Source organism: Falco naumanni, chromosome 9, assembly GCF_017639655.2.
Source record: "Falco naumanni isolate bFalNau1 chromosome 9, bFalNau1.pat, whole genome shotgun sequence".
Taxonomy (NCBI): Eukaryota; Metazoa; Chordata; class Aves; order Falconiformes; family Falconidae; genus Falco; species Falco naumanni.
The window spans coordinates 22,171,707-22,199,659 of NC_054062.1; the positions used below are offsets into that span (position 1 = coordinate 22,171,707).

A 27,953-nucleotide genomic window follows, 5' to 3' on the forward strand; every position below is an offset into this window, starting at 1 on the left:
CTGGGAGATAAAAATTTTCCCAGGCTTTCCCACCCACGGGGATGGGGATGGGAAGCAAGTCCCTTAATGCAGGTAAATGAGTCATAAGCCTCCAGTAATAGGTCCCTGTTCAGTTCTTCCTGTGCTGTCTACATGAATAGCCACTGGGTATATGCCTCGATGACACTATAGATGGTGTTATCCATGGCTGCTAAACTGGAATTATTCCTTCTACCCACAGTTCCATGTATGGTATGGTTTTAATTCTGAAAAACTCTAATGCAGGATTACTTAATAGTCAATTTGACATTTACAAGACTATGTTTTCTTAACACTAAACTTGGCTGTAAAATATCAGGCGATGTTTCCCCAGCACTATGCAATGACACCATCTGGTACTTAATGATTAGTGGGATTTACAGGAGAGACAGGCACATATTTGACTAACCATTTCATTGCTGGCAAACTAGTCAAGTAAAGGTAACCTTAGCCATATCCAAAGGTCACTTCTGGAACTGCTGGTGAAACAGTCTGTGTGGACTCAAATTGGCATTGGAATTAGGAAATATCAGCGCTGTCACAAGAGACAAGGAAATAAAAACAGACACAAACCCAACTGCAGATCCAAACCCAGATCATAACCTTTTGAAACACTGAGGTAAATCCCTTATCTTCTGCTACACTACCCTCACATCCAAAACAGCCTCAGCTGTAGTCTTCATTAAATTCAAGCTGCAAATAAATAGAAATAAAATGCCTAAATTTTATCACTGTTCTCATCCAAAATCATGGCCAAAAGGATTGAAACCCTTGCTCTCAAGAGACAATTTGCTGACTCATGCATCAAACAACTGTGACAGAAACCCCGTAACTCCAAAGCATAGCCTAAGTGGATGCATAGCCTCTTCCCCTCTCCCAGTTTTTATTCCCTGGTGTTCAAAATATTTGTGGCTGGCATTCATGGATACCAAAACAACCAGAAATCTGGTTGGTTATCCCAGAAAGAGAAAAAAAAAAATTCTGCAGAGGCTCAGTGAGGCAATCAGCAGTATATTTGAGAACTTCTTGTTACATCAGGTTTTTTTAATTTTTTTTTCTTCTTTTTCCCAGATACAAACACTGCTCCTTGAAGCCAAGCTAGAGGACTGGATGTCCTATTTACCTCCTCCTCCTCCTGTCCCTCCCCATCCTGCCTTGTTGGCGTTTTCTGCCCAGCTTTCATCACTAGTGTGCATTTCACTGCCTTTTACTGACCAGGCTCAACCTGGGCACTGACTTCTGTGCTCCAAATATCTTCATGGCCATCAGAAATGCTGTGTGGATTTCTCCCTCTCTTTCACACAGATGGGGTTTCCCCACCTTCCCACTCTGAGGCTTTGACAGAATCACCCAAATTCCCAGAAAGCATGTTACAAAAAATAAGTAAGAGAGAGAAGGGTAAATGTCTAGATGTACGTTAAAAAAAACAAACCATAATGATGAAATGGTCCCACATCCACCACTTCATATTCCCCAGCGATGACAGAAGGCAGGAAACATGAATGAGTCCTCCAGCAAATAGCATCAGGCAGGGCCTTGCAAGAGAGATCTATGGTGGATGATATTCACCGTCATTTAGCTGATTTGCCAGAAAATGTAAGTCACTCTGTAGAACCCCAGGTTTTAAAGAATTAAGCCATAAGATTATGAAAGGACTTCATACACTTCTGAAGTCTTTTTTAACTCTCTAGTACCCTTTGGTGCTCTTAATCCACCGCTGTAGCATCTGACATCATGATATTTGAGTACTTCACCCACTACACCCAACAACAAAAATAAATGCTCTCCTATTGCAGTCTTACCTACAGAGTAACAAGGCAAAGTCAGTTTGAGTCACCCAAAATGACATGGAAAAGCTGTGGTCCAGCAAGGTGCTGAACAAGGCTTGGTGAATGCTCCATTAATCAAACTGTCCTGCCCACCTGCTTAGTCCTGCTGTCCCACCACAGGGAAAGTAGAGGCAGTAAAACAACCTAAGAACAACTCAAGTCCTCATCTGAACAGGGACAGTATTTAGTCAGCACAGAACACACCATGTGTTTTCCAGATGAGAAAACTTCCCCAACATTTCTACAGTACAAAATATGGACTGTAATTTTTATATCCCTCCACATGACATCACAGGTGTCTAAGCTACAGTGAGAAAAAATGAACAGGGCCCAGAGGGAGCTGCAGAAATGTGTTTTAAAAGAAAAGAACATTGAGTAGGTCTTTAACTAACTTTGCACCCATGCTGGTTCCAGTTAGCGTGAGTAATTTCAGAGTGATGAGTGATCAGGGAATTTCTGTATCACATTAGCGTAAGCTCCTATTTCCAGTCTTACAGGATCCTGAGTTATTAAAATCTCTGAGGCCAAGGCATGTGGGAGCCAAATTTGGATGCCTGTACTCACATCAAGTAACACATTCTGTTCAAGCTCTGCTGCTGCCATCAGTGGGTGTAGCTAACAAATGAATCACTACTACAGAAGCAGAGATATCAAATCCTAGCTTTTATAACTATGAGTGGCCCAGAGGTGAATCTCAGCTCATGCACAAACTTTGAGCTGGCTGCAGGAACTGAGGAGAGATGTCCCATAAACTGCACAATATGTGACATCCATAGAGGATGAGAACACACCTACAACCCAGTGATTAGCAACACCATCTGGGACTAAGGAAAGAAGGTGAAGACAAGAGCCAGGATACAAAGCCACAGACCAGGACTGGAGATTAGACTTCATTTTTGACCAATGGGGAGCCATCCCAGATGCTGCCTACTAAAGCTACAGCAAAATGCACAGAGTGACTTGTGTGTCCCTGACTAACAGATAGATCTTACTTTGCTGAGTGAAAATTCACATCCCAACCTCATGAGTTCTGATGCAAGCACTATTTTCTCTTGGTCTTAAAGTCTCTATATCTGAGTTCTCTCAGGGAAGGTATAATCATTTGGAAAGATCTCAGAGAGAAAAATAAGACCTCTCCCTGTCAAGCTGACTGATCCCATGAACCAGGTGAAGATTATAGTCTTCACAAGTCCACTCATGGCAGCCTGAGAGATGAAAGTCATGCTTTGAAGGCAAAAAGATGCAACAAAGTCTACCTCAGATAAAGTCAGCTGCATTCAAATCAGATGAAGGACTGTCACATTTGATGAACGATGCTTACCTGACCCCTACTAATAAACAATGCAGAGCAGCACAAATGAGCAGCTTACCACCGATTTTGGCACCTCCTTATCATTATTATTCCACCATTCCTGGAAGTTTTAATTACCAGGTTCAATAATGTAGTATTTGACAGGCTGATGAACTCTACACAGTAGCGGATCAAACCCCTTTGAAACTTATAGCTATACCCACTCTCTCCCTCTTTCATAGCCTAATAAAAAGAAATCACCAAAATACCAAGGTTAAAGCACTCTCCTTGCATTTCTTTTTCTGTATACATCTTACAAGCCAGAGCTTGTAAGCCATCACAGTTTGCAGCTTTAAAAAGAAAGGAAGGAAAAAAGAAAGGTATCAGATAGCTAAGGAGAGTTATTACATTGCAAAATTTCAACACCTCTGACCCCTGCACTACAAATTGGTTCAAATCTCTCTCACTCTGGGAAAAGCATAATTCACTCTCTTGGAAAGTTTACTGCCAATGGGATCCTACTGTTTCTGAGTGGAATAAAGATTTCGAGGTCTATGCCATACCAGTTTTAACTACAGAAAATTCCTACGTTTTCTAGGAGAAAGAGACACTTGAAACAGAGGCATTATAGAATGCAGTGTTAAAAACCAGCATTCAAACTACGCAGCCAAAAGATTGTATGAAAAATGAGGTAGATTGTGGAAAACAATATACAAGTTTGAGTTACAAGTAGACAAACAGCAATTTCCATTAACCATCTTCATATGATAGTAGAAAACAAACCATAATAATACGGCCTCTCCTTTAGAAAGAGATTCTGCTTTGTTCCTGTTAGCTCAGCCCTTCCACTTTTTTTCTCCAAGAAAGCCTCTCCCCTAAGCTCAGTTGTAGTTGTGCTACTTGAAGGCTAGGGTACAATCATCCCATAGGACCAGCTATTCTACTCCACAGAAGGATATACCTAGAGAGGATCTACACTCACCTTTGAGATGTACACCTACCATGAATAGTGAAATCAAAGGATTTTGGATAGTTAAGTCAATCAGCCACCTGCCACCACAACCAGGAGATCATAACCACCTTTTCTTCAGTATGGAAATGTGAAACAGTAACACAGTCAGACAAGGTTCTAGACCTTCAATATATTTTGCAGGTCTGTTTGAATTAGGAGCCTTACAACTTCCTTTCCTCAATGTTCAAAAACCTTACACTGTCCAAAATCCACAGGCACACTAAAGGAAATCTCCAGACCTGGTGCAATAAAGCTATATTTTAAATGTGGGAGTCTAAGGCTGTTCGGAGATATTTGCAGAACATACATAACCTGAAAATCCCATGAGGTGTCCATCTCCACAGCAAGGTGTGGAAATATTTCAAATCCAGTCTATAGACATTTTGGGCCTGGATTCCAGGTACTTTTAATTATGTGCAATAATTCCTATGAAAATTTGACTCTAAGATATATACATCATATTTTGCAATTTGGAGTCAATTCTTACGTCATCCAAGCCCTTTTTAATTTTAACCGTTCAGAATAAGAGTCTCTGGTTCCTTAATATCACAGTCTGCTTTGACCTTAAGGACCAGGCACTTCTTTTAACTATTCACAGATTCTGTAAATCAGCAATTCTACGCATTCACACACATACCATCGCCTGGCATGTAATAAGTACAGTGTTAAGAATCTGATTAAAGCCACAGATCCTAGATTCAACTAAAGAAAGGTGTTGCTGGGTTTTCTTTTTTTTCTCAAAAGTCAATTCTTGGGTCTTCACATGGTAGAGAAAAGTTTGTAGAAGTGGCATCTGAAATGGAGGAGCCTGGAGATAGGAACTAAATTTGTTTAATCATCTGCTTTTAAGACACTCTCCCAATTTTGGAGGCTGACGCTCGGGAAATGGAAAGGAAGATAGTACAAAGCAGATTTTTAGCAAACTGTTTGCAGATCCTGGGCTCTCACCAGTCGGTAGAAAGGAACTGGCTCCTCTGAGAGTGATTCAAAGCAGAGTCTGAGTCATCCTTTCTCCCAATGGTTGCATAAGGAAACTGGTCAGAGTGGCTGGCTCTGCACAAAGACTGTGTTCTAGGCTAAAGTAGTTCACATAAGGGTTGAAAAATAGGAGGTCTAATGATCATAGCTTTGTCACTGAAGCACTGGGCAGGTTTTCTCTGTAAGTAGGTACATAACAAAGACGCAGAAGTTTTACAATTATCAAAAGACTTGTACTCATCTGTACGAGACACTATTGTTATCAGGCAGACATGGAGACTATAGCACTGCAAAATATGTGCTATGAACTACACATACAACATTGACAATGACCAAGAACAAGGGTATACTTAATGTTCAGGTAAAGCAACCAACACCTCCAAGTTAGATGCCATTCTCCCCTCCATGACCTGCACAAAGCAAGGGAAGCCTGAGGGCATAACTCACCAGTAAAATCTGTTTGGAGTGACCCGCTCATGTATGAGCTGCCATTTTCTTCCAAAGTCCATGGAGCTGTACAGCTGAAAGACAGAGAGAGAGAAGTATAAACTCTGAGGAAGAAGAGGAAGTACTGCCAGCTATTGAAATCAGCTCAGATTACAGAACAGGCATGTATTGTCATGCACAATTATTGATCAGCCTTGCTGCCAGGGAAGGGTAGTTAAGCAATCTCCTCCCCTCACATTTAAACCAAACTGAGCTCCTGAGCCTCAAAAACAGGTTGGCTCTTCCAGAAACTTTTCAAACATTTTTGTGCTTCCTGATTTCAGCTGTCAACACTTTCACTTCAGCTGCCATATGACAAATCTGGCAGCCCCCTTTGCTTTTTCAGCCCAACAGGAAGCAGGTAATTGATATGTAAATTCCCAACATTAAATAGAATGAGAGGCAAATTAGATTAGTTAACAGTGACCATGATGTGGTAGGTAGTGACTCTGTACTCAAGGTCCTGCTGTGATTCATTTTTATGGTGTGGTTTACATCTCTCTTCTGTGTGGGAAAGAATAGGAAATTGTTCCTAATTTACAACTTCTACATTCAGAACAAGGTCTAAATTTTGAGACAAGTTAGAAATCAATCTGTTCATTAGTTAAACATTAAAGATAGTGAAGTGGCTCTTCTTGAAAGACAAACTTTCAATATAATGATCGTTTTGAGTCTTTCTGGCTAACAAATGGCTCAGCTGTAGCATGACCAAATTTCCATGCAAGTCCACACTAAGTCTCAGACATAGGTTTGCTTCATACCACAAACACCATGCTCTATAGAACTAATTTATTACCCTCAATCCACTTACTCGTAATCAAAGCATGTGTAAGCTTTTCTCCAACTCTGAGCAAGTATGGTTCTTCAGGAAAAAAAAAAAAAAAAAACAACAAAAAACTACAACTTTGAGAAATAACTATGCTGCTTACAACTAGATCACAGAGAAATAAATAGCAGGCAGTGTTTTGAACAGGATTTCAAATAAATTTCATCTCAAATAAATTCTTGTTCAATAAAACAAGGGTTGGGTGCAGGCTAAGGAGGTAGATAACAGAGCTGAAAAACTTAAATGTTTGTAATATCCAAGTTTAGGTCCTAAATGGGAAAATTATATCATTTGAGTAAAGGTTCTGCATTTGATTTGATTTTGAGTAACTGGATTTACAAATCAGAGGTCCCTGTTCAGATTAGAAAAGTTCACAACCTAGTGATGTGTACTATGTATGGCACAGCTATGATGGATGGCTAAGTGTGACTGGGAAGATAATATGTGCTCACATTGAATATTAAAGTTTCTTGAATGGGCAGTATCTTTGACCGCACAGAGATCCAGCAGCCACATCAGAGCTGGACCATGGAATAATTTACAAAGGTGACTGGAAAGGGCTGTTTGAGCAGTGTCCAAAGCCTGAGGCAGCTGATTATTTCTTACTGTTTGTACTCAACTACACAACCAAACCACTGTACAGCTAACAAAAGGAAGCTCAAAAACTGAAATTCAGACCCCATCAAGTATCTAAGGCAACTGGTATGTGTAAAGACAAAAGAATCAGTCCTTTGCATTTATGCCAACGGGAAATCCAGTTTCTGCCAATGACAGCTCAAGCAGCCAGTGAATAAAGCACATCAGTGGAAAAGACATGGAAGCAGGCACCTTCCAGTTTTCATGTCAAAATGGGCTTCAGTTATGCAGACTTCACTCCAACCAACATCACTTCAGGAGATCAAACATGATCTGAATTTTCTGATTTGGCTGTATTTCTTCAGCACTGTCACTAGATAAGGTAAGATACTACATTAAAAGCCCACGTTATCCAGGCTTCCTCTGCTTTTCTGGTCAACTAGTCACAGTGAGAGTCTTAAAAAATACGGTAGAGAATCCTCTGCCACAAAAGGAATTCTCTGTAGATACAAAATAAAAAAAAATATTTTTTTTTTTATTAAAAGAGCCAGAGAAAGAAAATTCCTTTTCCAAATTCAAGGAAATGCTTATGAAGTCAACATCAACATTAAGATAACTACCCTCTGAAGGAACATCTGGATTTTTAGAAACAATAATTGAAAATCCACGCTCCAAGAGTCAAACCTCTACAGTGCTACAACTCTGCCTTGACTTTACCATGGCGCCTGCCAGCAATATTTCTTGAGTCATTTGATATGGTTTTACACATATAAGGACCTCTGCACACAGACTGAGTTCCATCAGTTGCACCACACAACTTGGCTACCCTTTCCATTTCCTGACTGCAGCTATGACTTGCAGATTTAACCAGTGTTGTACAAATCACAGGCTCCAGGCAGTTTAGCCTCAGTTAACTCATGTTCACAAGCAACTGCAAGTAAGACTAGCATCCTTATTGTAGTCTGCAGCAGATTAACCGTTCTCACCATGAAAGGAAAGGATTAGCAAAATATATCAATTTCCTTAGACTCTCTCTTATCTTTTGCCCCTAGCATTTCCTTTTCTTTTGCATCTGCATTAGCTGTAGCTACAGATAGCTTAATGGTATGAAGCACAGTCTCTTTCTAACTACTCATCTCTCCAGCAGTGTCTCATTCAGGGAGCATCCTTCTCTCTATCAAGTTAAAAACCAGAGACAGCTACTGAGCACCTTTTTCCTCCCTCCTTTCTATTAAAGCTCAGGCTGACTGATGATAGAAGGATTAAATTCAACTTGCAACCTTTAGGTGGTTTCAAATAAAGAGATGAGGAGGATATTACTCATTTCAAGAACTTTTATTTATTTATTCATCTACTTATTCTAGGAGTCTACTTTGAATTTTAACCAGATAATTGAGTCTTAGAGCTGTATGACAGAACAAATTCCTGAAAGGTTTTTCTGGCCCAGCTCATTTTTATAATATTTACAGATGAAAATGTAAAGGTTAATGTTGAATTACTAAATAAAACATACAATAAGGAGTTTTCTAGTATGCATTCAAATTGAAAATACATATATATATACACACACACATAGACACACACACACTCTTTCTGCTGATCTCCCTTCATGGGAGAAGAGACGCTTTTAGAAAAGACAACAAATTTAATGGCAAGTACAACAGATTTCAACAGAGATTAATTTGTCCTAAGGCTGAATACTAAGCGATGAAAAGAAATGAGGTTTGCTTGGTGGCAAGATTTTCCCTTTTTAAAGCTCTACTTCGGCTCTTTAGTGACAAGTAATCTCTGGCATTTACACCACTAAGAGTAATCCAACACATTGGTTCAAGAGGGATGGACTTCAGTGAACTGTAAGGGTGTACTGTGAAGGCATGCCCTTTCTGCAACTTCCTTGTGTTATTTGACCTGCTCTGATGAATGAAAAATTAAGACCATTATGGGTCTTTATTTTTGTACAGACTGGTCTTGTGCCAGCTGAAAAGTAGCATGCAGAGGAATTGACTAAGGAGCAATTCAGAAGCAGGACCCAAAACAGAAGGACAAAGTCCTGGCTCAAGGCAAGGGTGACAAAATACATTTTTTAACACAAAAAAATCATTCAGAATCCTGCACATACCACAGAGGCACCGTAGCAAACACAGTCACAGCACTCAGCTGATGCCAGCAGCCTCTGCACTGTTTCAGGCAGATAGGTTCCAGGAACCTCCTGAAAGTTGAGGTGCTTTTGAGGACAAACACACAATGTTGAAATTACCTATTGAGCCTACCTGAATGACGCTGATGAATTACACCTACCCTCACAGCAGACAGCAGGGATTTTTTACTAGGCATGACCCTAGAATTCCTCCTTGCCTGAAGACTTGTACGCAACACTGCCACAGGGCAGATGGGATTCAGATAGGTGAAGGAGCCAGCATTGCATGTCAGATAAATACACCTTTTAATGAGCTCTCAGGCCTGATGAAGCACCTAAAGTATCACCCAGTCACACTAGCAGGATCCAAGAGCAGCTCTTCTTTCAAACCTGGCTTTGAGGTCATCCCAGCTAAGCAGTACAGGTGCAATCTTTGAGAACGGGTACTGACCACTGGGATAAATCTGCCTATGCTCAGAAGCCTAGTTAGATCTACCATTAAAACCAGAAAAGGCTGTGCCATCAAGAAGGTAAATAGCAAATGTTTTTCCAAACAGCAACACAATACTCCACACACTCAAGGATTGTAGCACCAGACTTATCACATCCACCAACACAGTCTTGTGTTTTACCAAGAGCACACAATCTGTGTGAGGAAAGACCTTGGCAGCCCAAGCGCTGTGCAAGTTTATTTCACCACAGGCCAGAACCTTAAATTACACTTCTATTAGTCAGCACAATCTGAATCACAAGTAACGTACATACCACAGGCAGAATGCTTCTTCTTCAAACTCTAAGAACACTTGCAATACTTTAACATTGGCACTGTTTCTGAGGTAAGCAGCAAGCCCCTTAAAGAGCGAGGTTTATCTTTGGTGTCAGATTCTATGCCACAAACAGGCACAACATGCCATAAACACAGCCAGAACTACAGGTAGAAAGGAAGGAGTTATACACACATGCATGCACCACAGCATTGCATATGAAACATGTCTCCATGCTGCTGCAATTCTTCAGTAAAAACTCCTAGGGTGACACATCCTGCTGGCTGGCTTGGATGATCCAGTTTGGGGCTGGGGTAATTTGGTTTGGGGGGTTTGTTTATTTTGCCAATGAGAGCTAGCAAAAAAATACAAAAGAGCAATTTTACTGCAGAAGTCAAAATTCTCAGAACTGGAGCAGCATGAAAAACTGGCCTGCTTAAATTCAGCTTATGGAGAGAGGGTAGAAGAATGAGCAATGAAGGAAAAACATGGAAACCACAGGAAGACACAACCCCCTGATGTTAGTCATCCATGCCCAAGCTAGTCACCAAAGCTCATTTAGAGACAGGCAAGAAACAGGCTCGAAACAAGCACTTCTAAAGTACAATTCTTATAGTATGATACATTTCTAAAACTGCTTATTATTCATGCCTTAGAAGCCTCCATTTCTCTCCATAGACACAAATCCACAGTAACTATTGCAGAAGAACATAACCCCACCATAAACAGATGATGTAGCTGAGATGTTAGGCTCCCTGCTCCCAGGTTTACCTGCCTGATCTTCATAGGGGAAGCAGGCAGGAGACTGAAGATTCAGGGCAAGCTGAAGAAGGCCAGCTGGGTACGATTTACCACAGCAAGCACGCTGAAGGTGTCACATATAAATTGAAAAGCAATAGACAACAGACTAAAGAAATTCAGAGCGCTTTGATATTTATAAACTTTTGTGCTCAAACACGGAAGAATTAAGGCATCAGGAGCATACAGAAAAGGCTTACAGCCAAATAAAATCAAATACCCTTTGTTGCTATGAAATCAGGCCTATTGGCCTGAGCAAACATCTGGTGAGAATCTCAATAGTTCCTTGTCTACCAGCCCCTGGGGTGCAAATAATGGCATCAGATAAAGTGAGGAAGAACAGCTGGACTATATGCACTTAAAGGAACAATTAATTTATTACACACAAAATTATACTTCCCTCAGACAATACATCCAGCTGATGATGGAAAGATGTATTCATATCAATCCAGCAGGGTGAGAGTCAGCCTAGAGGTAATTACTGGGCAGCACCTGACACATGGTGACATGATGGAAGAGGAGAGGCAGATTATCCTGGCCTGCCATGTCCTCAGAAGAGCATGATCCTGAGCAGTATCTTGGATTGCTTACGTGAAAAGATGGCTCTGATCCCAGAAAAGCACAAAAGCAAACTAACACCTTCTCAGCCAGAGCTGGTGGGAAAAAACTACAAGATTTGTGGAGGGTTCCTGCCAAAAAATCAAACTGGGACAGAAGAAAAATAAAATTAGGTCAGTGTTTCTGTAGGAAATTGGACTGTGTGCAAGCGGTCTGCAAAGAGTAACTCAGAAAAGCAAGTCTGTTGCAGGGTCTTACATTTTCTCTACAGAGGGAAAATGACCATGACCACTGCAAAAAACTTAGAGCCTCCAAACTGAGAAAAAAGTTGTAAACCACTCAGAAAATTGCAAGGTGTGTCTTTTTCTCTACACTTCTGTGTTACAGATGAAATTAAAAAAGAAGCTGCCACCTTTAACATGTCAGAAAATTCATTCCTAGAACAAAAATGAACTGGAGGAAAAACTCAAAATGCTTTTCAGCCTTGAGAATACAAAACAGAGAAGACATGTCTGACAACAGCCAGAGATGACTCGACATGAAAGGAGAGAGACATATGCAACTGTATTAGGTTTGCATGGCAAGTTGTTTTGGGGTTTTTTTTTTTTGGGGGGGGGGTTACAGGATTGTATTCTGTGAGAAGCTGCTAGAAGCTTCCCCAATGTCTGATAGAGCCAATACCAACCAGCTCCAAGATCGACCCACTGCTGAGCAAGGCTGAGCCCATCAGAGACAGTGGTAGTGCCTCTGGGACCATGTATTTAAGAAAGGCGAAAAATACATGCACAATTTGAGCCAGAGAAAGGACTGAGAGTATGTGACAGCAACAGCTCTGCAGCCCCCCAGGGCAGTGCAGGAAGGCTGGGGGGGCTCCAGGCACCAGAGAAAGATTCCCTGGCAGCCCGCGGTGGAGCAGACCCCCCCTCAGCCCATGGAGGCCCACGGCGGAGCAGATCCCACCTGCAGCCCAGGGAGAGCCCCACACCTGGGCAGTTCACAAAGAACTGCAGCCTGTGGGAAGGACTTGGAGAACTGTTCATGGAGAACTGTCTCCCGGCCCCGCACCGGGGCAGGGCAGAGTGTGAGGAGCCCCCTGAGGGGGCAGGAGCAGCAGGGACAGCTGTGAGGGACTGACCCAGCCCCAGCCTCATGGGAGACATGGGTGTGTGTGTGTGTGTGTGTGTGTGTGACGTTGGGCCGGGCAAAAAGGGAGGGGTGGGGGGAAGGTGTTTCAGGTTTTGGTTTTATTTCTCATTATCCTATTCTGATTTGGTTGGTAATAAAATAAACTATTTTTCTCCTAGTCGAGTCTGTTTTGCCCACGACAGTAACAGCTGAGTGATCTCCCTGTCCTTATCTCCACCCACAAGCCTTTAGTTTTATTTTCTCTCCCCTGGCCAGTTGAGGAGGGGGAGTGATAGAGTGGCTTTGGTGGGTACCTGGCATTCAGTCAGTGTCAACCCACCACAGCAACAAATTCAAACTGCAGTTAAAATGTTTCAGGAGATGACAACATCAACATTTTTTCTAAAGCTACACTGAGCAGCTGAGTACCGCAGCAGAAACATTTTGTAAGATCTTGGAACTATACTCTGTATAAAATAAATGGATGGTCCTTACTTCACCCACTGCAAAGACAGATCTTTTTTCCACACCTAAAATTAAGCATAGGAAGGATTTAATAAGGTTGCCCATATTAGCAACAAAACCAAACAAAAACCAAAACCCAACAAAACAAAACAAACAAACAAAACAAAAACAAAGGAGTCTGCACTGTAGAAGGTAACTGTTCCAGCAAGTAAAAGGATATTAATAATAATTGCATTTCTCCCTGTTATCTTGTATTCTTTCATTTAATTCTAAAATAACACCTATCCCTCTTCAAGCACTGTAAACTACTACTGACAGTCAGATTCATGATCTCCACTGGAATTTCTGTGCTAAATTCAACAAAACTGCCAAATTATTCCTTCTTTTTTTTTTCCTGTTTTATTGTTTCATCATTTGAAAATGGTGTGTTTTTCATTCAGCTCCAGCTGAATCCCCAAGGCACTATGTACACATAACTCCTCATTCACACAAATAGTAATCAGATCCCCAAATCCCCAAGGAATTCAACTTGGGATAGTAAACTCCCAAATAGCCAAGACTGACCCAAAGATTTCCAACCAATGCCCACAACCGAAAAGCCAGTTCTCTTTATTATTATTTTTTTATTATTATTTCAGAGGTCATAGAATTGTTGCTTTCCTCCTTTTTGTAGCACTAAACTTGCTAAATCCACTAGTGCAGACCCCCTACAACAATCCTGCAACCACCAGCTGCCCTCAGGCACTGGCATGGTGTGCCTTTGGGAGCAGAGCAGACTGCAAAGCCTTGCCAGAACAGAGCAACAGAAGGCAACAGATTCAAGAAGAACTGGATAAAATGACAGAGGGGATAGATTTGGAGTAGCCATAAAGACAGCAGCTAGTACTACAGAAACACACCCTGCTTCTATAACACATCTTTCATCTTACCTTCCTTACCTATCTTCCATCCCTCCTTTTTTGAGGACAGATAGACACCTCTCTCTCTCTCACAGCATCAGCGTGATGTTTAAGCTGTGGAGTCTATGCAGCCCCCTTTCTCAGGTTCTCCCTCGAGGCGGGACATGTTACTTGCAGCATAATAGGGACAGGAATCAGGTCTAACATGATTCAGCTGGGTATCTGAAACTGGGTCAGGAGCAACCCTGGCCATGGAAAGGGCTTTATTAACCACAGTAGGAAATAAGCTGCAATCAAAGATTCATGGCTTTCCTCCGAACCCTCTGTTCCACCATCCCCTGCATTCTGGGCCTTCTGTCAAGCAGCTACCATCAGGGGACACAGGCTAATGTAATCGTCAAGCTGAGGACCAACTCAAAACCAACTAAATAATCTGTGCTTGTTCCTTTTATCTTCTCCCAGGGAATACTTGTCTTTGCCACCTTGTTTTGCTGGGGCTCCAGAGGAACCAAGATCTGAAGCTTGTAAGTGCTTCTGGACATTTAGAGAAGAGCATCTTGCTCTCTTCTCTTGCCACAAGCTGCTGGAAATCACAATTCAGGTAAGGCATCCTTGACAGTTGCACACTGAAGAACCTAAAAATAAATCCCACTTCTCAAGCCAAAAGATTTCTTAGGAGAAAGAAGTTTACCAGCACCACGTTTATGGGCTTTGTTTACACAGAGTTGTAAAAACTAGTAATTGTAATGAAAACAAATGAACCAGTTTATCTTTCTGCTCTGGTTTTCTTTCCAGGTGATTAAAGGTTGCATCAAGACACTTCATCATAGCACAAGGTTCTTCTCTAGCATGGTACCGCCAGATTGTCCTAGGCATGGAAGGAGAACGTGTCCACAGACTGCTGCATTTCTGAGACTCACCAAAGTTGCTCATTTCCCTACAGATGATGTACAGTAGAAGGGGCGCTACAAACAAACTGTTTTAATGAGAAACTGGTCTACACAGAAATTAAATACTAAATGCATTTCCATAATTTGTGTCATACAGAGAGGGAAGCAGGGGAGAAGCATTGGAAGCTGGGAAGTTCTCTTTGCACTTTAAAATCTAATACTGAAATATTTCACATGCTGTGTGGCAAAAGTAGGTCTTCAGACAGAAGAAACTCAGACTGTGTGCCACTACTATAAGAAACTGGTCATGGATCTTCTGCACAAAGCCCAGACATGTTGGAAATGTTTGACTTCATGTTGTAATTGTACAGCTCAACCCAGACCTGGCTCATAAAGAAACCAGGTAGATTAAGACAATGCACTGATATCATATTTCATGGTTTTACAGTTAAAAAAAAATATTTCACTTGATGGGTCCACTCACAGCAGCACAGTTTGCTTAAACTTGAGGCTCAAAGCAAGGCTTGCCTCTCTGCTTCTCCACTTCCTCTCCAAGAAAAAGGAAAGTGGATTAAAGCAATGAAGAAAAAAAAAAGTCCACTCAAAAACCTTCATATTTTAATTCCTCTTAATCCTAATTGTTACTGAGCATACCCAGCCCAAGATTTGCCATTTCTGCTGAGAGTACAGCCTATCTTTTTCTTTTCTACTGCGCGACTGGTTTATAGCAGAACAGGAAGCCTAGACACAGCTGTAACAGGAACTGTGGCCTAAATGAGTATCAATAAAGAAGCTAAAGCATGTTTCAGTCCTGGGTAAAAACCAGTCTCTCTTTTTCCAGCTTTCTCCCCACCTCCATAAATGCTGGACTGGCTTGGAACAGAGATGAAAAGTATTACTTTCAGATTTTTTTCCTTAAACTTAAAATCCGGGGGAAAAAACATGTTCACTTTGGTCAGTCAAAACACATGTCAATCATTTCTAAGTAATTTAGCTTTAGCAGCTTGAAAAAGGTACTATAAATAGAAATGCCATTCTGAGGGAAGGCTAACTTTCTGGATTGCTTGTTTATTCCTTTCTTTGTGATACTTTAACCACTTTAAAATCACTTCTAGACTCTTGGAAAGGGTTAAAATTGAGCAATATTTTGTCACTGACCCCCTTCTGATGAGCATTTTGTTAACAAGCCTTATTGAAACCTAAAGACATAAAAGGAGGGGGAAAAAAACCCCAGAAACCAAAAAAACCTACTTCCAGTGTCTGAGAAGGGATTGAGACATAACAGACAAGGAAAGCAAAGTACCATGCAGGGGACAGTTTCCCCACATCAGTAATGCAGAGCAGGGGGTGAGACTAGACACAGAAAGGGGAAGGGATGCAGAACAGGGCACAGTACTGGGACTGTGAAGAGATTGGAATGGGGTGGAGATGGCAGAGCTGTCTCCTGCTACCAGGTGCACCAGGAGATGCCTTTACCAGGATTTCTTCCACTGACAACCAAAAGGCTCAGCCAGAGGCAGAGGGTTGCAGGTTGTTCCAGTTGTCCCGGGCTGCTGCATCACTCCCTTTTTCCCTAGGATCAGCTCTTTAAGAGTGACAAAAGACTGAATGAGCTCCAATGGGTGCTGGCTTTTCTCTCTCCAAGCCAGGCTGGTCCCCTTGCCCAGCTTCTTCTGAGCTTAAAAATCATTAGGTGGTTTTTAATCGAAGGACTGTGCTAAATGGATCCACCAACCGCATGGCTACAGCCAGTGGTGCCATGCAGGTCAGCCTGCAACAAGGAGCTCCTTTCCTTCCCAGCCCAAGACGAAAATCTTTTTTGCTCCAGGGAGCTCTGCACTGCACCCCTCCTTACACTCCATCAACGCTTATACTCCAAAAGTTTAACAATAAGGGGAAATAAATGGGAGCCACATATCTAATGGGAAGATTTTTCATTCAAATGTGCTTTATTGTTTGATATATGCCTTTAATTACAGTGCAAGTGTCTGGCTACATTCGTTGCTATTACAGACCAATCTTTCATGTTTATTGAGCATAAGACTACAATGGGCGAAGCAAGAGAGGCTCAGCCATTAGCCAGAGTGGGACATAAAGCTGCAATCACTTGCCTGGCTCTTCCTCTCCTCCTTTATAAACCCTGTGGCACTACCTGTAGGGTAACCTCTATATTACACGGAGAAGGATTTAATGGAAGAAGGTTTTTTCCAACACTAGTGAAAGAAAGATTTTACGCCACCAAACCACCTTCCAGTTTCATGCAAAATTTTGCTGAGTCATTTCTTTATGTGGAAAAGACTTTTCTGAAAGTGTATATATGGGCATTAATGAAAAGGGTTTGAAACTGCATTTAGAACAGCATTTTATTCTGAGATTTAATCGTTTTTCATGTAAAAATTTTCATATGACTTGAAAGAAATAAATACCAGTTTGTGCTCAAGCAGAACATGTCATTTTGGCAAAATGAAAGCAACGTATTTTGCCCCAGGTTAAAACATATGTTATTTAACACACACACACACCCCTGCCACCCAATTCAGCTTCAGTTTTCTGTTCATCAGCATTTTCACAGGCAAGGGAGGCTGCTCAAGAGTTCCCAAGTGATATGACCCATCACTCTGCAGACACTGAGCTGACACACACCTGAAACTAATCTAGCTCTCAAGTGAAAATGCTTTAAGGCAAAGCTGCTCCCACTCGGGGTCAGCCCTGCCAGAGGGTAGGTGTCCACCCTCATATAGTTCTCATCTCACCAGCTGAAAAGCAGCAAACTTCACAGGTACTCAAGACCTGCACCCTGCTTCTCAGTGGTGTTGTGCAGCTCTGTTTCTTCACAAAGACAGAGCAGCCTCACAAACTGTCCATGTTCTTCTACTCCATTCACTCTACCAGGACACTGTGTCCCCTCAGCCTGAGGCTATGGGTTCTGTCAGGCATTTGTGATGCAAAGGTGACCACTAAATCACACCTTTCCTAAGAGAAGAACTCAGCCAGGACCTTATCAGATTTCAAAAACTGACAAGTAGCTCTCATCATCCTCAGGGAAAGAGAGAAAACAATAGCATCACACAGGCCCATTGCTTCAAGCACATTCCCTATAAGCACCAAAATCAGGGCAAGCAAAAGTTGAGCTATACAAAAGATCTACTTTCTGATGATTGAGGAAGCTTGTGCCTGGGCAATGAATAAAATACAGGCTGCTCCAATTAATGTTGCTCTGATCCCATCCTTCTCTGCCGCCAGAGATCATTGCAGCCTCTCTGCGTGCACACACGATAACAGAGCTGTGAAGCTGGAGGAGTTTACTGTCCTCAGTGGCATTAGCACATCAGCCCAGCAGGTTCACAGGCCAGTGCTGTGCATTCAGAGCAGCTAAGCACTTTGCTCCCCATGGCATAGGTTTCACCCAGTCTGAGACAAAGATGTGTACACCAAGAAATGTATCACAGATGCAGGTGCCAGATAGCTTAGAGGGATGTCAGGAAAAGGTAATAACAAAAGTGATCCAAAGAGAGAGATTCCAAGAGTTTCTCCTGGGATTGCAAACAGGAAGCACAAAACTGTCTAACTGTATGTAAATAGGGTAACATTTACATGCCAAGGAAATGGGCACGTAAATATGGTAACACCAAGGAAACTGGCATCTTTGAAGGCTGGCATGGGTGAGAAGGCAAGCACAGACATTTCTAATCCTTAGAGAACCTTCCTAGATAAACTTCCTAAGACAGTTCAATAGAAGCATTGCAAATAATAATTTTTAATCATTTTATGGCTGCTGTCTATTACTTTTCATAGCAATGTAGTCTGCAAAACGGCCAAAGAGCCATATTCTCAGCTCTGCTGGTTAAGAGATCCGTAAATCAGGAAGGATAGAACAATTGGCATTTCACTGGATTTACTCTAGCTGGATTCTGCTGCTTGGGCCTTACAGCAGGCATTTATAGGCTATCACAACACACCATGCTACCTCTAACTCTTTTGGTCATGGATATGTCCCCAGTGCCCTCCTGAATGTCTTCTGGGAAGATACAGTGAATGAATGGGCACTTCTTTGGAAGTGTACAGGTACTGCATTGGGAGAAACTTCTCTCTGGACAAATCTGGTTTACACAGCCTATGCTTTACACTGCCTGGGACCAACACCAGAAACGACCAAACTGGCCCAGAGGAAGGCCCACTGAAGTTGCTGGGAGTCTCGTATCCCCCAAAAGAGAACACAGATGAAGCCCACAGGACAACTGTGACTGTGAAATAAATTATATGAGAAAAATGATTATAAAAAGAAGGTAGAAAAATTCCACTTTTGATAGTGTTGAAGATTCAGCTTCAGTAAATATCTCCCACTCGAACACCCCAGCTCTTGTACCACCTTCTACAATTCATTCTGTTAGGCTGTCTTCATTACCACATGCTTGTCATATCCTGTCCTATAATAAGCAAAGAGAACTAAAACTTAAAACAAAATGACCTGTATGTCTTCATTCACTGGATGCCTCAAGTGCCAAAACAAACCTGCTTCGGCAAGCTTGAACATATCAGATAATAAAGAAACGCAGTTCCTTTCAGCCTTACTCTCCTACTCCCAAGCCAGCTCTAGTCTCCACCAGGGGCTCTGCTAGCTTGAAGATATTTGCCAGTACTGCTTTTATTATAATGCCCTTAAAATCCTGTGGAGTAATTCAGTTCAGCTCTAGCTAGCCAAATTTCTCATTGGCCAGATTCCCTGGCAATCCATGCACTGACAACAGGCAAGTACTGAAGGCAAAAGCAGAGCCTGATTACACAGGCACCCACCTCTACAGACACACACACAGAGCCAAGCCAGAGATCACATGTAGGAAGGGGTTTCTAATCTGGAAAGCTCCAGAGGAGTATCCTTTCCTTCAACCTCAACAGCAAGTGGTCGCGTGGAAGAGAAGAGATGGTGTCCTCCCTGCACTTCACAAGTGATTCAGTTCAACCTGAGCCAAATGTGCAAGGGAGACTGACAATACCACCTACACCCCAGCACGAAGGGCAGCATATGGTTGTTTACAGGAGGAACCCAAATGAACAGCATCATTGTAAATGCCAGCCACCATCATGAACAATTTAGCTTGACAGTTGTAGCAGAAACTGTCACCGCACTAAGGCATCACTGCCAGAAAAATCACCAAATGAGAAACTCGCATGTTTCAGGGATCCCCCTAAGGCTGGCGGGCATACACCGTTTACATTGTCATCTCCAATTCATCCATCACAACCCAGTTCCTGCAATCAAACAGTGGAAAATTGTACCTTTGGAATAAATGAATCTGCAATTGCACACCATGCAAGAAAAAGGAAGCTCTTATCTAACCTCTCTCAGCAGCTCTCCAGGTTTCTATACATTCTGTGGTATCTATATTTAAGCTATTTATCCCATTTAATTCAAACTCTAGGTACCTTCAATCCACTGTATGGAGCAGGGTGAAGGAAAAAAAAAAAGACACCCCAGAAACCCAACAATAAGCAAATTCAATCCAAGGCAACACAGTCATCAACAAGTCACCAAACTTGATATAATGTAACTTTAATTCCTGAAGTTAACCAATGCTCATAGTGACAGTACAGCGTAATTCGTAAGATAAGGGAAGAATGCAGAGGAAAAATAAAAGAGCTTTCTCCATGCTATCACTAGAGAAAAAGCACAACTCATCTAGCTAGGGAATATCAGACTCAATTTTGCAGCAGAACTTCCATGTTTGTCACATTTGTGTCACTGGGTATGCGTGCATAACTTGTGTGGACTTGCACTGAGATTTGAGGAAATAACTGGCCTGAAGCAAGTGCTGTGTGCTAACAGAGGACAAAACCAGAATTCTGTTTTGGCAGCAAAACTTTTGATGACATTATTGTTCTCTTAACTATATGTCAGGAAAGCCCCCTTGGGTACAGTATATTCTGCTAACATTTTATTTGTACGTTCTGCTGTCTCTTGAACACTGCAAGTATAAAATGCTACTGAATCTACATTCAGGCAGTTTATGATCACGGAGCTTCTGGCAGAAATGAGATGCCCAAGGTAGGAGGCTGTGGGAAGGATCGAGTTTTCCTCCTTTTGAACTACAGAATCCCAAGGATTTTCTATAAAGCTTTAATTTTTGTTCTTTGTTTATCAGTTCTCCTTCTCTCAAAAATATCAGCCTTCATTTTGGTGCCTCAGCTCCTCCTTTTATCATACTCACAATACTTCAGATGTGCCAAAATTTTACTGCATCATACCCTAACTTTCGTTTTATAGCCACCCATGGTCCTATAAAAATCAATTGAACACAAACCTAAAGCATTTTATTACACTGGAAGAACTTCTTGTAACTGCCACAAAACTATTGTGGGACTTCTACTGCAAAAATTCACACATGCACACAATTGTGTGCACACCCCATACAAAAAGGTCACCAGTATTCTCCCAGATAAGCTATATGGAAAACCAGATTGAAACATACACCAAAATGCAGCTGAAGATGTGTAGTATTTGCAATGATGACTAAATATCTCTCTTCAAAGCCTAAATGGCCCACAGCAGAGCAGTGCTAGACACAGGACATTATGAAAAACTTGGCTTTTTTGCCTTTTTTTTTTTCTTTAAAGATAAAGCTTCTAGTTTTATCAACTGTGAGAAAGCATTTGAAAAACATGATTCCCAACCTTTCCTCAGTCACAGAAGCATCAAGAGAAATACAGGAGAGGACATCTGAAACTATTCCAACATCCTCCTAACCTTTCCTCTGCCAACTCATGACTTTCAAGGGACACATTCATGACTTTGAAAAGCTTGGGATTGCTCGTTCTGAGGTGCTAGACCAGAAATCCAGGCACTGGCCTCCTTTTCTCACCACTGAAGCAATGAGCGTGAAAAGCTGAAACACACACTGGGTTACCATTGAGCATATGATGCATTTAAATCATCTGTGCCTACTGTGGGGACAAAGAACTTACAGCAGTTTCTCTGGCACCTTTATTCCCCAGAATAATATTAATTACATGCAGTTCCTATCAGAAGAAAAATAAAAGGGGGGGGGGGGGGGGGCAGAAGAGTGAATTTTCATATGTCAAGGTTGAACAGTAGAAACAAATGGTTGCCTTATCATAAGCAATAGCTTGCACATAGTCAGATGAGATCAGGGACTCTGCATTCCACAGCAAGCAGGTTTTAGGAACAAAACACCCTGTACTCTGGAAGGAGTAAACTATTCCTATCTTGTTTTCTGCAAGAACAGAGCATCATACATGTCTTCAGGCCAGATCTTCCAGTGTTGTAAATCAGCATTTCCCTGCTAAAATCAATGGACTCACACTGAACTTCAGCTGTTACATATGTGACTGCACACATCTTTTAAAAACATCTCAGGTGTGCTATTAGATCACAACATGGTCCATTTCCCTGTTGAAACCAAGAACTGGCAGAGATGGTTTGTAGTGACTCAGAAAGGGGAGGCAAGAAAGACAGAAACCTATTTGCAATGGAATGGAAAACTAGGGCCACATACCAGTTTCCAGTATTACAGAAATCTGTGTTACACAATAGCTGCTAAATTATTTGCAATTAACTGTATGAGCTTTTTAGTATACTGCTACATAGTGTACTTTTGTATTGTGTTACAATATAAAAGAGGGGCCCTCTCTGCCCTGTGGCACATTTACGACTACAACACCTGCTGATGTGAAATTCCCACATGGTGTCCCCACCCCAACCATGCTGGAAGTTCTGCCACAGCCTGAAGCCCGTGGGGAGATGAGGTTGCAAGACGAACCCCTGTAACATTTCTGTAGGGCGACCTGGGCCGACGGAGAAGAAAACAGAACACAAGTTAGGAAGTCTGGGTAATGTTGCAGCTCTGTCACTGGTGAGCTGACTAACTTTGCACAGCTCACTTTCCCTTCCCGTGCTCCTATATCCCTTCAGCTTCTCTCACTGCCTCGTTGGCTCTGCCACTGTATTGGCACCCATCAAGCTGTGATTTCTGAGCCATTTAAATACCCTTTGCATGGCAGTGGTAGGTAACACGACCAGGACAGGACTGTGGTAGCACTGGCACTGCTCAGTAAACCAGATGACTCCTCCTGGTCATGGCACGAAGGGACCTACGAAGAACGCCATGGTGCAAAAATCACCAGGGTATCCTGGGATTTACAAAATCTAGTTATGCTTCACAGAAGAGTGGTGGAGAGGAAATATCAGCTCCTGTCTGCTCCTTTTCTGGAGTTGCTCATTCTTTGGCTCTCACATATACATCTCTCAGCTGTATAAAATATTTTGATAATACTGTATCTTATCTCTACCAGTATAACAGTATCCTGTTAAATAGATGTGACATGCCCAGCAGGAAAGCAGTATGCAGACATTGCCATCATAACAACAGATGCCCACTGAAATGAAGTCACAGAGGCTCTGTGTGGTTTAGGGCTAGCCTGTAGGATCTGATGACCTGACTGGCCCCTGCACATCCTCAATTGCAATGGAAAGCATAGCTACAAGAGCAGCTAGAAGTAAAACAGTGGCAAAGACTTTGGTCCTTGGCACTGTCAGCTACAGCCAAGGCTCTGCATAAGGATCAGGACTGTACACTTCCCAAAAGTTCCCATCTCTGGGTGGTTCACACAACCTTGTTCCCAAGCAATAGGGTTTTTTCAGGGTATGAAAATATGCCAGAGGTTCAGGAGCTGCTAACAGGAACCTGAAACACCACTGCCTTAAGAGCAGAACTGAAGGCAAGGAACAGCCTGCTGCTCCCAGGTCTGACTGCTAGCTCCCAGTCTGGCACACAGAAATGCACCCCTCAGGACACACCCTGACAGACTGTCCCAGATCTTGGTTGCTGATGATATAAAAAATAGGCACATGCAGGTGCTTGCATGGGGGGAAAGCACCTTCACCCCTCAGCATCATCCATCCAGCTGACCGCCTCAGGGACACTGGTCTATCCCATCCCAGCCATCCCTCTTTGAGGACATTAAAGATGAAAATACTGTCTTAAGTAGCCCACTGCCATCCTAATGTGCAATACTTCCAAACAGCGAGGTCTTGTATTGTCAAGGCAATGTGCAAATACTAATTAATGCCACCATTACCCAGACAGAAAGAATAGTCCTTGTCGGGCAGACTTCCAACAGTTCTCAGCTGCCTGAATCACTGACAGTAATGGGAGCTGCTGGGTCCTGAATCCTTCCGGATAAAGTATGACCCTTTTTGGTTAACAAAACATAACAGCTTCTTAATCACCACCTTCCAGAAAGCACTTTTGGCCCAAGGGAATTAAATAGTGTCCCTTCCACATGCCCATGGTCATAATTTCAGGTGCTGGCAGACCCATCTTCCTCAGGCTATGGCTTTAACATCCTGAAGCATCAAAGAAAGACAAGAGAACAGCAAAATGCAAGAGTGTAAAACTACCTAAAATCCCAACACTAAAAGCCCATACATGACTTGTATGTCTTTGCAGGCACCTTGCAATAGTGAAAGCCTGCCTGTATAACCACTTCAAACCCTAATATGTAAAGGCTTACATATTTAACAGACGTTAATCTACAAATGTATTTATGCATAACCTTAAAATTATGCCCAGGCTAAACCATTTGTCTGCTCTGAGGTCAGGGTTGCCTTTTTTTCTATTGAGTTCTACATTTTATATGTAGTGCTATTCAAAAGCAAAATTTCATGACAATTCACATGAGTTTATGCTCATTGTCTTCTCTGTTACTTCAGCTATGATATTTTGGGTAAAATTTATTGGTCTGGAATAGTTCATTTCTAACCTCCAGCACCACACTGAGTTAATTCAATGAGAAGAGAAAGGAACCAGACTAAAGATTTCCATGGTCAGCACCAGCAGACATCTGAGTGGAGTCCATAGCTGGACTGTGCTTTTTCTTCAACTGAAAGTGATATAATATCTGTAATTCTGCTCAACAGATTTTAGAGGAGACTTAATTTTGCTATCAGTCCCAACAAACACTGAGACGGAGCTCTGGAAAGCAATACAGAAGGCAAAGAAAAAGGGCAGTGGGGAGAGGGAAAGAGAGAGAGAGAGAGAAAGAAAAGGGAAAAAAGGCCAAGGAAATCATTCTGGATTCACCTCATTTCACTGAAGCAGCCTGGTAGAAAATTCACATCTACACAAATGAATCATGATAAAGAAAAACAAAAGATTGGTTTTGCTTGCACATCATGTTTGCTCTCTCCTCCACGGTGGGGGTCATTATAACCTGTAGGCATGATAGCAGGAGCTAGGAAATGTAATGCTTTTTCTTGCTTTGTTCGTATTGGAATCATATCCCATGTAATCCATTTTGCACACATTCAGACAGCAGGGTTGGTTTCAGGTCCCCTAATCTCAGCAAATACTTACATCTCAGCAAAGGAAATTACTTCCTTGACAGTCAGAAGAGGCCTAGTCAATACAAATGAGTCTAAGGTACAATTTACCTCATCCTAAAATAGTCACTACATTTGCTTCCAGAAATCAACTGACACCATTCAGTAGATCACCACCAACTACTATGTGCACCCTTGGCACCTAATACAGGTACACATTGCTACATTTTAGACCTCTACAGTCAGGCAAAATAAATCATGCCCTCAGTGTTCTTATTCTTCAACCTTCTTCATTCCTTCATGTTTATTCCCATCTGCTATATTTATATCCACCCCTCGCCCCACTTAGGCTCCAGATAAAATCAATATACAGCCGTGATTTAGCGGGGCCCAGGAATCAGCCACAGGATCCTTGCTCTGTTACACAATAAACTAGGTTGCTTCAGCAGAAGAGCATATTTAAGCATCAAATGTGTCTCACTCCATTCATCTTTATATTTTCCTTTTCAAAGTAAAACCTGTTCATGAAGTGTCTATAACATAAATAAAAAGCAATAGGAAAGTCTGTTCTGGCTAAATCAAGTTTCACAAGCAGTTACTTTCTATTTGCCATCACAAATCACCACAAGCCCAAAGTTCACCATTTTCCTAGGACAAAATTCATTGGGCATTTCTGAAATAGAGCCAGGGTTGCATAATTCAATTTCTCATCTCCTATTAAAACTGCCAGGCTTACCATAATCAGAATGATAAATGCATAGTTATATGTCTTCTTTCCGACAGTAATGCCCATCAATACTTCAAATGCAAACAATTGTGACATTTGACTTTATAAAAATTACCTGGTGCACCAACACCGCTTAATTAAATCATTTAAAAACTGCTTTTGTTACATTTAATGAATGATATATTATACTGCAATGAAACATGCAGCAACACAAATACTTCACAATGCTAACAATTAAGGCTCACTTCACTTACGGCAATTGACAACACAAGTGCTCCTCACTTCATTCAGTTTGTGCATTCCAAATGAACTGGTTAGCGAAAAGGGTGCTTCTTTGCTAATGAGTTTTGTAATCAAGGCATCTATTTTAATTTCAAATTGGCTAGATTGGGGGAAATTGCTGAACTAAATGACTGGTTCTAATTAGGATTATAAAAATATTCATCATGCAGCAGAATTAGCGCAAGGTCTTGATTTCCCTACATTTGCATATAGCTTTAGTTTAAGAGTGGAAAAAAACCTCCTGATAAATTGTCTTCCTTTTAATGAATTGAACAAACACTATATCTGTTTTAGTCGTCCTTTCATTTAAAGGCACTGATACATATTCATGATTTGTAAATGAAGTTAAGTGATTTCGATTCCTCAGTTCATTACCACATTGAAGAAAAGACTTCTGTAAATTGCCTTTAAATATTCCCAATCTCAAGGGTTTGGTTTGGGGCTATTTTTTTTGGTTTGGTTTTTTTTAAACTTTACTAACATTTCAGTTTATCTGTTTGATGGAGCCCTGCCTGCCTGGGAGAGCTGCTGGCAGGTGGCTTGTCCAATGAAGGACACATGATATGTTTGTAGAACCTGATGTTCTCAGAAGAGCATTCAATATGCAAAGAGATGAAAGGCTTATTTGTGGTTAAGTCATGGGAACAGGACTCTATCTGGGTTCAGTTTCTGACTTTGTTACAGTCCTCAGTGGTAGTTAGGCAATTAAACACTTTAATGACCTGTGCCTGAATACGCTATGGATACTCCAGGGACAATGCTTTGCCTGTCAGCTTCACGTTTAATTGCAAGCTCTCTGGGGCAGAGATTGCTTCTTAATATGAATGTGTAATACAATGGACCAGTCAGAATGGTAAGAATTTCTAAGCACAGTTACTGTAATATGGCTTGTATTAAACATGAACCACGAAGTGTTCCTTTATAGTTGGGCAACATACTTCATTTCATTCCTCAGTATGACAAGCCTGTAGGAGTAATAGTTATTATGGCAGCTTCCTCGATTTCTTTCCCCTTTGGGTGAAGAAAAGAATGCAGTTGGTGTGTCTCCAGCTTCACTCTGCAGGGTGCTCAAATGCCAAGTGACTGGTGCAAGATAAATTTGAAAGCTGAGTTTTGTATCCATGGAACTGGAACCACAGTCATTGTGCTCTTCAGATACCAATGAGCCATGATGAGAAATTAACTCCAGTGTGTTCTTTCACATCATATGATGAAATGGAGATTCTACCATGAGGATCCATGTGGGAGCAGAAAGAGCTTATTTTTCTAGTTAAATATAATGTTCACATCTTGCTAAAAGAAGCTGAGTTTTACTCAAGAGGTGCAGCCTCAAGTTGTTGCTGATAGAAGGAGAGTTTGCTCACACTTCTGACAACTAGTTACATCTAAATTCCAGGAGCAGGACTGCTGCTGAGGACCAGATGACAGCTCTGAATGCCTGCTGATTTATATCAAAATGAGATGTGAGGCACCACCAGCCCACCTCTCATCAGCCCCATACCTCAGCTCCTAAAGAAAGAAAACCTGCAGGCCTGGACTGGAGTCACATCTCATTTTGGATGTTCAGCAGCACACGCTGCTGAATTTCAGCACGTCTGCAGTGTGCAGTTGCTGTCTTAGAATTGCACTGTCCAGCATTAGGAGTTCCAACTCAAAGTGCAATATCCTTACCTGCACGCAACCCTAAGGTCCCCACATGCCTAAGTTTCCATGAGAGGCACAGAAAAATCTAAGACCAGGGGCTGGGGCACTTACCAGGAATGAAGGACAATACAACTCCCCGGTCTCTGCGCTAGTGAAACTGAGCAGAACAGATGGAGGGGAAGCTAAGCCTGAAACCCTGCAGCACTGGCTCCCCGCAAGACACAGGGACCAAGCATCCTTCAGGGCACTGAGGGCTCTCTTAATGTCCCAGCTCAGTGACCTACCATGACAGGAAAGGAGTGGATGAGGAAT

General features: G+C 41.8%; 1 protein-coding gene across 1 annotated transcript in view; it reads right to left on the reverse strand.

Annotated features, from left to right (window-relative positions):
- SORCS3 (sortilin related VPS10 domain containing receptor 3) overlaps positions 1-27,953 on the reverse strand; it is a 302,417-nt gene that overhangs the window by 105,102 nt on the left and 169,362 nt on the right. Inside the window, exon 5 of the mRNA XM_040606476.1 lies at positions 5,576-5,649. Within this exon, the coding sequence (XP_040462410.1) occupies positions 5,576-5,649 (74 nt within the window). The remainder of the gene's footprint in view (positions 1-5,575; positions 5,650-27,953) is intronic.